This window comes from Lactuca sativa, chromosome 9 (assembly GCF_002870075.4).
Source record: "Lactuca sativa cultivar Salinas chromosome 9, Lsat_Salinas_v11, whole genome shotgun sequence".
NCBI classification, from domain to species: Eukaryota; Viridiplantae; Streptophyta; class Magnoliopsida; order Asterales; family Asteraceae; genus Lactuca; species Lactuca sativa.
The window spans coordinates 171426813-171439816 of NC_056631.2; the positions used below are offsets into that span (position 1 = coordinate 171426813).

General features: G+C 36.8%; 1 protein-coding gene across 1 annotated transcript; it reads left to right on the top strand.

The window, feature by feature from the left end:
• The first annotated feature begins 11005 nt into the window (after positions 1–11005).
• LOC111895464 (zinc finger protein CONSTANS) lies at positions 11006–12317 on the top strand. Its single transcript, XM_023891539.3, has 2 exons — positions 11006–11670; positions 11774–12317. Exons 1-2 carry the CDS (start codon positions 11128–11130, stop codon positions 11891–11893), a joined length of 663 nt encoding a protein of 220 aa, XP_023747307.1. The 5' UTR covers positions 11006–11127; the 3' UTR covers positions 11894–12317.
• Positions 12318–13004: the final 687 nt, after the last annotated feature.

The window sequence follows — 13004 nt, forward strand, 5'->3', positions numbered from 1 at the left end:
GTGAAATTTTTTTGTTGCTTATAAGATTTCATTAATAGCAAGAGTGGAAATATAAAATTGATTCTTTCATTTGTGGTAATGTCTAAATTTACCAAATAAGGAAAGATTCTCATCACCCAAGTTTCAATTGGATAGAAACTTGGAATCATGCAAGTTGCATAGCATGATGAATGAGAAATTTCAAGCATTTGAAAATTAAGACTAACTACTTGTTCACATGGATGTGTGAGTCAAGTGAAGGACTAAGAGATCAAGTACACTTTCTTGTGCACTTGTCAAAGTCCACCACAAAAGATGGATAAGACTATTCGTCATGATTTACTAAGGTTTAGTAAATATGATTATACTTACAAGCTTAAGTATAATTCTGAAACATTGGAAAATTTTCAATGTATGACAGAGCGAATAAGAAGAATCAAATTAGGCAAAAGGATAAAAGTTTTTGAAATCTAAAAAGATGGGAGAGTACTTTAGTAATCATGTATATATGATCATCTTAATGATTAAGAGACCCTATCGCAATTCATTCTCTAAGTGCATTCTGATAGCTAAGAAGAGGAGCTATGAATTGTTGAAGTGGTTAAATTAAGAAGATGAGTCATATTTCATTCCATAACAATTCTTAGAGTCATACTCCAAGATTGTAACTTGAGTGACATGTCTTAAAGAAGGTTTAAAAAAAACACTTGCTAAATGTAAGAGTAAAAGTTTTCTACTCTTGTACATTTGAAATTGGTAAATTGTGATGTTTTGGATAAAACAAAGACCAACTAAGGCTAATTGTGTTAAGTGTCTGTCTTGATTAGAATCCACACTATCTCTAGAATATTTGGCAAGATAGTCTTATATGTCAAGAGGACAATGGGAGTCTTAAAGATCCTGAAAAGAAGTTCAAGATCTAATCAAGAATAAAAACATGTAGTTTAACACTGACACACGACGTGAGGTTTATAACCTATCGTGTTGACATTTCTGTGCCCATTCCAGTTAAGGTGGTTGTACATTTGAGTTCTACATGTTATCAATTGTTTGCATAGCTACTTGGAAGCAATGGCAGACCCTTGAGCTGCCAGGTGGCAAGAAGTAAAGATTGCACAAGTTCAATCCATATGAGTTAGGATTTGTCACTAACCTAGTCTTGTGATTATGGTTTTGACAAATTCACATGGATAGGAACACTTACACCATAAAATCTAAGTGTCATAAGGTTTATCTTCGATTCATGAAAATGATGGTAAGGAAACTCTTTCACTAAGTAGATTTTGAGTAGATAGCAATTGTGGGAATGACAAAAGGTCTAAACATCATGATTACGACATCCCTTTTCATAATTGTTTAGACACACCTGTGAGCTATCTAAGGCAAGGTGTATGATTTTGATAAAGTTTTATCAAAGCAATCTAGTATCAGAAATCTGAACTTTGGTAAGAAAGTCAATAAAGTATTGATTTCTAGAAGTCCAGCTGATTTCTGAGTACATGTCAAAGCTAGTGGGAGCATTGGTGTTAAGCTAATAATCATCATGTTAGTGGGAGCATGATAATTATGAAAGTATTGCAAGTTAGCAATGTTAATTATAGAAAACAAAAATTTCAATCCGTGAGGCTGCAGGGGTTGAAAAAGTTGTTTTGCTATAATTAAGGGAGAGGAAATTATACTTCATTTCAAATCTAAAAGCATAGATTGAGATTTTAATCAAATTTAGTCAAGAATATATATGAATTTCATGTTGGAATGACTCAACATAAAGAAATTCTATATATGGGTTCATTATTTGCGTTCTAAAATTCGATTATGATTACGGCATTCCTTTCATAATCTAAATTATGAGAACTTGGCAAATAGAAATGAAAATATTATAGCAAAAGATTGGTTTAGTCTTTATGTGAGACATCATGAATCGTGTCTCATATGCTTCGGATATAGGATCGATTACATGTGCTATATTCATCCTGTCTAAAATTTTCCAGATGCCTGGGGCATTAAGAAGGGAAAAGGTCTAGAACTGGATATGACTAAAACAATTAAGCAATTGTCGAGGACAATCTAAGGTTTACCAAAGATTGGTTGCTCAGGGACAGTTGGAAGTATAGTGTTAATTGTTGGAAGGACCATATTGACATATTCTGAAAAGAGGCAACACTTGTTCAGAAGTGATAGTCAAAAAGGGAATGTGGAAATGATCCCATTGGTGGAAGTTGTTCAATAAGTCTGTATAAGATTAGGAAACTTAATGCAAGAAGGATGTTTCCAAGGAGTTGATCTTCTTTGGAATGCTCTGTAATGTTTGTTGTCAAATCTTTGTGACTTTGTGCATAATCATTACAAGAGAATCTTTACATATAAGTTGAGAATCTAACAGATTTAGGTAAAATGGCATGAATTTCGAATTCCTGCATTTGCCATAAGAATTCGGGAGTGTGAAATTAGAATCATTGAAAGTTTGGTCAATTGGTTTATTTCACAAAGTAAGGGTCATAGACAAACATAGTATGCATACTTGGTGTATGGCATGACTAGTGTTTAGAAAACATAGTGTACATGCTTGGAGCATGGGACAACTATTGTTTTAAATTCAAGAATAAAGTTGATAGCTGAAACAATATACAATGAATAATGTGCAATCATATGGTGATAAATAAAAGGTGTTTTATTTATATTCATAAGTTCTGAGACCATATTAGATTCATTTATTCTTGTGTTTCACTTTACATGTTTTGACTTCCATAATAACTAGGTTATTCTTCTGGAATGACTAAGTTATTCAAACCATCCACAGTTGGTCATATGTTGGAAGTAGATATGAATCAAGACTGTCATGGGTTGGCTTGTAGAGGTCCAAGTTGGTGGAAAAAGTTGTGCTACAACACTCATGAGTGCTCATAAGTTATGAGTATTGTATTCAACCCGCGCTCATTTGAATCACTTCATGGATTTTATCACGAGTGATCATGAGACGATAATATCTTATATTCTTCAAACCCAGAGATATGAGTTGTTACTATGAGTTGATAGTACATTGATTGCACGAAAACGCATTGGTAACTCGATGTTATAAAACGTGCCTTTGTGTATGATTCAACAAGTAGCAGAACAAGTCATATGAGTCAAAGTTTATCCATTCCTTTTACCTTTGGGATAAAAGCGATATATGTGGGCCCCTCGATGATTTAATGATGATACATGTAAGTGCTTGGCCAAGCCAGGACTGATTTGATTTGTTCAATCAGTCAGTCATCATGAATCGGAAATCGGGAAACAACAAATGGACAGAGAGAATGATTGATAATCCATGTCTCACTCCATACGATATCCAGAATGGAGGAATATATGATCACTTATCTAATGGACAAGTCATTGACAAAGGTCAGAGTTCATCGGCAAGGTCAGAGTTCGACAGAAGGTTTTGAGAGCTACGATTGCCAGTCGGTTCTTGAAGTCATACTTGCAATAATAGTTTTAGACTTATCCAAGTAGGAGACTGTTGGATTAATGTCTAAGTCCATAACTATAATTGGTAAGACTTGATCCGACCCGGCATGGTCCATTTGGGTTGCATGGCATCATGCACTTGGATAGACTATAATGAGAGAAATAACACTTAAGGTTGATTAATATATTATAAGTTCTAATATATTAATAGGATTATTTAATTAGTATTGATCAAGAATTAATCTAGAATTAATTAAGAGATCAAAAGAAGACTAATTAAATATATGGGTTGATTGTGTAAATCATCCATACTTGTATAGTGGGCTAATGCTCCATGGATAATCAAGTTGGGCTAAAACCCATAAGATGGTCCATAGATGTTCCATGGTGTATTTGAACCCATGGATCCAAGGAAATGGAAGGCCATGACAATTAGGGTTTACCCTAATTGTAGCAACTATATAAGATCATATTCTTTGGGGAAAATCAGCGACTATGAAGAATAAGAAAGGGCTAGCCGATTTTAGGAGTGTTCAAGTTTCTCTCAAGTTATTCCAAGTGTATTTGGTGTTGTGTGAACCATTTGAGGTGTCACACTTGACGCACTAAGCACTCAAGCTTCATGAAGACATTCAACATCAAATAGGTATGTATTCTATCTTGTTATATTCATTATTTTGTATGCTAGATTAGGATTATACCTTGGATGTTCATAATTGCATGTATAATAGAGAAAACATAGATCCACGGTATTTAGGGTTGCATGTACACTTAGGAGTGTTAGAATGCTCAAAACCCAACACCAACTTCATTTTTGGAGCTTTTGGTGAAGATTAAGGTCTATTGGAGTGGATTTTGAAGACTTGGAAAAAAGGAGCAAGGAAGGAAGTGTAGATCTAGCCTTCATATCGTTTTGGCAACTATTAGAAGGTAAAAAGCCTGGACCTTGAGCTATCAATTGATAGATCGCCTTTCTAGTTTGCTTTTGGTCACATTTGGATCATTTACAAGGTTGATCCGAGTATTAAACCCTTGAGGATGGATTTGGACAACATTTTTTGGACACTCTTGAGCTTTAGGAGCTCAGAGTTGCTGGCTTTATCCAACTAAGATCCCATTTCATGACCTAGGCTTCCTTTGAAGCTTGGATTAAGTGTTTTAGCCCCCTAACACCTTGCATGCATGTAAAGTTAGCAACTTTACGTGCAATGCCAACATAAGGAGTCAAGATCTATGAGTTGGAGGTGTTGGGATGGACTGTAATTGACAAATAGAGATGTCACAAGATGGACTCGGCGAGTCAGTTCATGGACTCGACGAGTCGGGCCGCAAACCCAAGCCCTTTTGTTTATGAGTCGGATCAGTGAGTGGGGTTAGAGAAGGGCTCAGCCAGTCTGTGTCCATAATGGGCATGAAGATCATGGTCCTCGACGAGTTCAAGGAGGAGCTCATCAAGTCTAAGGCAATCTCCTTAGCTTATGAAGATGGACTCGACGAGTTGTTCTACAACTCGGCGAGTCGGTTGAGATGGTCCTGAATGTTAGTTGAAGGAGAACCCGTTGAGTTGTTGCTAGATTCGACGAGTAGAGTCGAGGTTGTTTTGGGATTTGAGGAGCATGGACTCGACGAGTTGGTAGAACAAATCGACGAGTTGAGTCAGCTGGAAGTTGACTCTGACCGTTGACTTTGACCTTGAGAAGGACCTTGACCAGAGTTGACTTAGTTGGCTTCTTGAGGATAGATAGGCTAAGTGTTGTTATTGAAATTAGTAGCTCGGGGAGCTAGAGGAAGAGCAGTTTGAGGAGTTGTCGGATAGCAGCCAGAGGGTTATCAGCAGAGTTCAGCAGTGCAGGTGAGTCTCTTCACTATGTGCATGGGTCTACGGCCACAATGCCGACCCATTATGTTCATGTTCATGTTCATGTTTATGCTTATGTATAGAAGGAAGACCCGGGGGTTAGCCCTATGAACTTATTAATATATGTTCCGGGTTAAGACCTGATGCGAGCGAGGCACGAGGAATGTTAGGATGCTAGAGGTCTTTGTGATTCTTGCATGTGTCGGTATGATAGGATCTGGAGCGAGGGTCCGATGTCGTGGTAAGCCCGAAGTACGCTAGATAATAGTATGCTTTCGGGCCGGGGGTTCGATGTCGGGGTATTCCCGAGGAAGATTCTTATGTAATGTGTTAGATTATACTTGTTGTCTTCGTGATACTTGCATGTGCCTGGTGAGGAGGTGAGTGTGGGCGAGGTCCTGTATCTCATCACTAACTGAGTATGGATGAGGTTCCATATCTCGATATTAGCAGAGTAGGGGCGAGGCCCGTGATAGGAAGGATGTGAGTGTGGGCGAGGTCCTGTATCTCACTACTAGAAGGAGTGTGGACGGGGCTCCACTACTTCAGTAGTAGACCAGGGGTGGAGCCCAAGTTAGGCGAGGCCTTAGAGCAGGTTATGCTTAGGAAATGCTTATGTATGTTTCAGTATGTTATTTAATCGTATGTATGTGTATGGCGGGCGAGGCCCAGAGTCAGGTGGGGCCTAAGGGAAACATATCTGTGTACCGAGCGAGGCTCGAAGCCAGGCGGGGCCTGGTGATGGATGGGGTCCGATAGCGGGCGAGGCCCGATGCAGCGGGCAGGGGCCCAATATATGGTTATGTGCTCATGGATATGTATGGCATGTATGGATCAGTAGCTATGTATGGTATGTGGTAGGTTTGGGAACTCACTAAGCTTCGTGTTTACGGTTTTCAGTTTTGGTTTCAGATATTTCCAATTGCGGAATGAAGAGCACTTGATGATCGCATGGCACACACCAAGAAGCGTAGCCTGGGATGTTTAGTCTGATTTGTCATATAATCCCTTTTTGTATGTTTGAATGTCTTGATGTTATGGATTAGTAATGTTTTTAAAATAAATTTTTGGTCATGATTTTTGGGATGTTACAACTAAAGTAGCGTCATGCTTTTTATAAACGCTTATCATGTGACCTCAATTGCTCACAACATTCACAGATCTCATTTTTCCACTCACTAATAATTCGGTCCTTATCAGTTGATGGTACAGTGGGCAATGACAGTGGTGGTGACGGGTAAGATGGAAGATCTATACATGCCTTCTTTTGTCGAGGCTCATGAGTGGGGGATTGTTTGGGTGATGGTGTTATAGAAGGTGCCCTGTGAACTTCTGTTTCAGGAAAATCATGGCGATTAATCCACACCGAGCTAACTATCCACCATTCTGCTCGACTCTCATCGTCTGTCGGATCCAACTTCTATATAGGTCTATTATCCTGGTAATAAAATTATAAATAAAGATATATTATACATATATAAGAAGAAAATTTTAAAATATATAAGTAATCATACTTCGTTGATGTCAATAAACTAGTTGCACTTAGACACATGTAAAGGCCTCAGTTTCGACCATGGAACAACCTAAAGGATCACCTTCGGTTGTCGGGTACCAAAAAAGCTGCTCACAGGAAAACTCTCAAAAATCCATATATGAAAGAATCATATATTAGAATATTATCAAACAAAAAAAAATTGTTAATCACGTAGCTTACCTTAAAAGCGTGTAAAAAACCGTTTAGGATGTAGATCATTTTTTGAGGCTGTTTAGCTTTTCTTTGACTGGATGTACATGCTTCTCAACCTTATTGAATATACTATATAATTGTGAGTAGATATGATCCCAAATTATCTCCCCCCATGGATGTATGAGACAGAAAAAATTCCTAATTAAATTTCGACAAATTATTAGTAATGATAAGTGTAATCTGTATTTATAAATTAACAAAATGATACCTGTTGAATACATTAAGGTTGGATAGAAAAGAGAAATACTCCTCTGTCACATGTTTTTTCAATTGGCCGTTGAAATCCTTCTCTAACAGATAGAGGAGATATACTCGGACCACATCCTCGTCTGATAAGTTATTAAACGAATGTTTAAACACCTTCATCACATAGTCTAATTTCACAGAGTCATTCCTCGGGACCGTAGGAAGCACACGGGAACGAAAGGCGTTGCCGGAATCGGAGGCAGGAAAATAGTCACCAAAGTGGAAACCAGTGACAAGACAAAATTCTTTCTTCCCGAAAGACAACTCGTAACCCTCAATTTCAAAAACCATTTACTCTACTTCGCTTCGGGGGTCCATAACAACTTCAACCATTCTATTTCAATACCAAATCCAATCAATACCTTTAACCCCAATCAATACCAAATCAATACCAAATCCAATCAATACCTTTAACCCCAATCAATACCAAATCGAAGTCTTCGATTTTAACAAATCAACCATTCTATTTCGTTTCCAAATCAACGAATCCAAACTCCAAACTTTCATTCTTCGCTTTTCATTCAACGTAACAAGACTTTAAAATATCGACTCTAAATCTTCACTGATAACAACCCAGCAACAACAAACTAAACTCAAACGATATCCAAATTCATTCCAGAATTCGCTTTTTCTTCACATCAACAATCGATTCCAATCTGTGACTATCTTCAAATATTTCCCAAATACAATTTGTCTGTCAAAACCAAATGAAACCAAACAATCGACTCTAATCGTCATCAATCGAACTTGCACAAATCGAACTTGCAAACTCACACAAAACTTTCCAAGTCGATGCTTAATAGTCGTAAGTCACTGATGGGAAAAGCAAAATCAATTTTGACTTTCTTTTCTGTTGACTTTTAGTTCATCAGTCAGTAAACTCCAAATCGAATGTTGAACTTAACTCAAATCGAAATCCAATCAAACCACCGACCATCGAACCTGATTGTAACACAGATCGTCCTTCGCTTTCATTGATCGTTGACAACAAACAATTGATCTCAAATCACGTTCCGTTCTACAAGTCATTGATTCCCAACTTCCGATTTCCTGTACATGTTCGATGTCGATCTCGTCCAAGTGATATCAGATGAAATCGACTTTAATCTACAATTAAAAGACTTTCGATTCCAATTTGTTCGAGAATAAATTCCTTTTTTGTTTGATTGTGAATATTGACTCAAAAAGTCAATAACATATGAAATCCCTAGAAAAGAAGATCCAATTGATGAACAGTGACAATATATCTCAATGGACTCAATTAATGAACAATAAAAGATTTTGTTTAAGACTCAAAAGTATGAATCAAGGATATGGGCTTTAATCAGATTGGGCTTGAACGAATAGTAATCAGATCAAAAAAAATTTGGATTCAAGTATGATAAGTGAACATTAATTTTCGTGATTTGTACTTGATCTATTGAAAAATAATATTGGATCATCAATGGGGTTGAAACGGATTGATCCAATGAGACAAACCCACTTATTTTTCCGATTAATCTTCTTCTTCTTTTTCTTTCTCATCTTTTTGCATCTTGAAGACTTGATCTCATGAACAAACCCACTTTCCACAACTTCAACTTTGTGAGTTTGAATCAAATCTTTTGGAGTTTGATATTTGTGAATTTCTTGAACCACCGGCTTCCGATAAGGAATAATTCCTTCAAACGAATCACAAGAACACAAAATATCATCGGTTTGAACTCCAATCGAGAAAAAAACTTTTTCATCTTGAGAATCAACTTGAACTACTTTTTCTTGAACATCAAGAAAATCACATTGAACTCCATTATCAAGAACTTCAAGAAACTTAAGAGCACGAAGATCATTTGGATTTTCAATTAGAGAAATGTATTTTTTATTGAACAAATCTCTTTCTTCTCCTTCCTTTTGATTTCTACTACGAACTAATATGGATAAGGCAATTTTATTCAACCATGCAATCTTACAAACTGGTTGAAATACCAAGCTTCTATGATCATCCTTCAAACCTCCATAAGAAACCATATTACCCCATGAAATCAATTTGCTTAACACCAACCCATGAACTTGATCTTCATTGACTTTGTATTTGATATCTTCAATGATCACAATCCAAGAATTATATGGCAAATCCACCATGATCACAAAAACTTGAAGATTTCTAGAGAGAGAAAGTGATTTTGAATGAGTTTTCTAAAGAGAGAAAGAAAAATCACTTGAATTCTAGTGAATAAAATCGAATTTTGAATAGAATCAAAGAGGAATTCGATTTATAGAATTCAAAAACTCTCTAAACACGAAAATCAAAGATCAAAACGATTCACCAAATCAAGATTGCCATCAAGGATCAATTCTTGATGAAATCAAGAACACCCGCTATGATACCAATTGTAGTGGTGTTGATTATGATGGCATGTGCGGAATTAGAAAGATCTAGTGAATCATCATGTAAAATCAAGAACACAAGGAGTAAATAAATCTTTGTAAGCTCTTATTAGATCTAGAAAGAATATACAAATGAGTTTGTACAAAGTTTCTCTCTCTAGTCTAACACTCCAAATGGATTCACTTTCATAATGGGAGTCACTCACTTCCTATTTATAGGAAAGACTCAACCCATTTACACATACAAGAGGGCAAGCCTAAAACACTACATCCAAGAGTGACTTTGCACCCTAACACTTCGTAACAAAACACGTAATGTAGAAGTAAAAGATCCCCATCTACATTAGGAATGTTTAACCACCTCCCAAGCATAAATTCCGGAACATAGTCTCGCATGTTGGTCTGTCTTTGATTACCACAAGAATATCCACACCGATTATCGGTCTGCAAGACTGTGTAGTGGATGCATCAAAAACCCTATCATGCTGCAGATAGAAAACCGGTTACATACCAACTCCGGGACGAACACTGACCACCATTTCAGATATGTTCTTTGTGTTCCGGACTAGTTTAGCACATTCCGGAGCATTCCAGAATGCAATTTATTGTTCCGGAACAATACTTTTCGGTGTATAATAATATTCTATAAACAACTAAACTTCTTTTAAGTTGGTCCTAATGCACATTTATCATCTGTTGGTACTCCAAAACCTTGTCAGTTCATTACTTTTCGATGAATAGTCACATTATGTGAACAACTAAACTAGGTTTGAGTTGGTCCTAATGTAGTGACATCTTCTATTAAAACTCCACAACATGGTTAGTTCATTCCAGAGGATGTGAATATAAAGAAAAAAATCTTTAACCTTATCCGTAAAACCACCAGGCTATCGTGATCGTCTTCCATATCTTAAGTCGGAGTTCCGAATGCATGAGAACGGAATGTGTTGGAGATCGAAATTGGAAATTCGCAGTGGTGTGTCGGAGATCGGAATCGAGAAATTGGAGTGGTGTGTCGGAGATCAAAATCAGAAATTCAGAGTGTATTGGAAAGTCGAGTTCCAAATTTTTTCAAAATATATTCCGGAAAATGAAATTCAAAAATATGGTTCGGAATATGTACATATACTCCAAAATGACAATTTCAGAGGATAACTGATGAGCTGGCCCACACGGAAACGAGTTCGAATTTGTTTCTAAACAATCTATTCTATAGAAAATGGTTATTTTGCAAAATTACACGGAAAAAAGTGGTTAGTTAACTCAATTTTCCTTTGTATATTTTTTTTGTAATATAATATAATTTTAGATCTTTATTAAAATCTTTACAATATTAAATTGTATATGTCGCAAGACCGATGCACATCTAACCGTCCTTTTAAAAATGTGATAGAAATATAAACCCGGAGAATATTTGGATACGGTGGTCTTATAAAGGAATTGGGGTTCGCCGGAAAACCAAAACTCCGGTACAGGAATGAAGAGGTGTGAGCTGTGCAGCAACTTTGCTCGGATGTACTGCCAATCGGATAACGCAAGCCTCTGTTATGAATGCGATCAAAACGTTCACTCAGCCAATTTTCTAGTAGCCAAACACTCCCGAACTCTCCTCTGCCATAAATGTCAATCTCCGACTCCCTGGAACGCTTCCGGCGTCAATCTCGGTCGCACCGCCTCCGTATGTGTTAACTGTCTTGAAGAAACTCCATCTCAACGGAGACTGTTGCAGGGAGGGGAGACTAGTCACCGTGGAAACGATGTCGTAGAGGAGAATTGTGATGTACATGATGAGGATGAAGACGGAGATACAGACGATGACGATACAGAATCAAGCGATGAGAGTGAAGATGAGGATGAGGATGAAGATGCAGAGAATCAGGTGGTTCCGTTGTCGTCAGCCGCGTCGCCACCTGCTACCGGTTCTTCGAGCAGTGAGGAGTTTTCTTCGAGCAGACTCTCATCTGATGGTTTTAGATCCACATCTAAACGAGAACGCGTGGATCCTTGTATCGATTCTGAGGTTCGCCTTTCTCTTTCTCTTTCACTTTATCAACACCGAAGTGTTGTTTCGATAACAAAAACCGTTTTCGAAATTCTAAAAGCATATAATGAATGCGTTGCAGGACGATACACCATGTTCATCGGAAAAATCCAGCAGTAAAAGGAGGAGGGAGATTGATGACGCTATTTCGTTAGGATATTTCAGGCCATCAGACAGAATTGGAGATCCTGGTGAAGCATAACAAAGGAGGATCGGGAATAGTTTAATTATCGATCCAAGTTTGCTGGCAACGATGATGATGACGAATCTCCGTCGTCTTTTGGAGATTAAAACTGAACGATCGACACGATTATAGATGTGTTTGCCTGATTGGATCTTCTTCTATTGATTCAATTCAAGTTGAACAAATCTCCAGTTTCACCAGCGCTCTTAAATTTCTTACACTGCTTTCTTCGTACACAGTTTCAAGAAGAGGCCACTGGTTATGATCTTTTGATGCCATTTCTCCTAGAAATCCAGTTGAAATCTTGCTTTGTTATTTTATATTATATTTGTAAGTTTTATGATTGATGATCTTTTCACCAAAAAGTTCTTATACCCAACAAGTTGTAAGGGGTTGGCATTATTCAATACAATGGTTACAAAAAAAAATTCATCAATTCAAATCAATGTTCAAATCTACACATATTCATAGAACAGGGTCAAGTATAAAACGATGGAATCACCAGCTAATTTGCAAGGTATGTATTTTGACTTTCATTAATGTGCACAAATGTTATATACATGTAAATTGTAATCAATTTGTGGCTGAATATGGTGTATTTTTAGGGACATTGAAATTGTTCTTGATCATGTGTTAAAATGTTGTATAGATTATAAATGGATTTTATTTCACTATGAATGATCTTGGAGCTCAAAGCTGGAAAAAGCCTCTGAATTTGTGATCTTGAAGAAAGAAAGCTTAGAGGTATGAACTTGATCACCTTCTTTCATTTTAACTACATTGGAGTAATACAGAACAATTTTGAAGTCAATGTATTGTTCACTGTTCTTCAAAATACATTATCGTCTATGATTTGTTGTATATGGAGGATAATTGAAGTAGAGTACGAATGTTTGATAAAACTGTATCATTTGGTGCTTAATGATTATAACGTCTTAATCGTTCAAAGGTTTTTGTTGGATCAAGTCATCAAAGTTCAAACAAACGCAATGAATACAGAGAGGGGATTTTTTTACCCTAAGATTTTTATCTAGAAAAAATCTATAATTTGCAACCAAAATTTGGATAAATTCAGTAAGAATTATGTGAAATCCATATGGCTAAATCGAATTATATAAAAAATGAATCC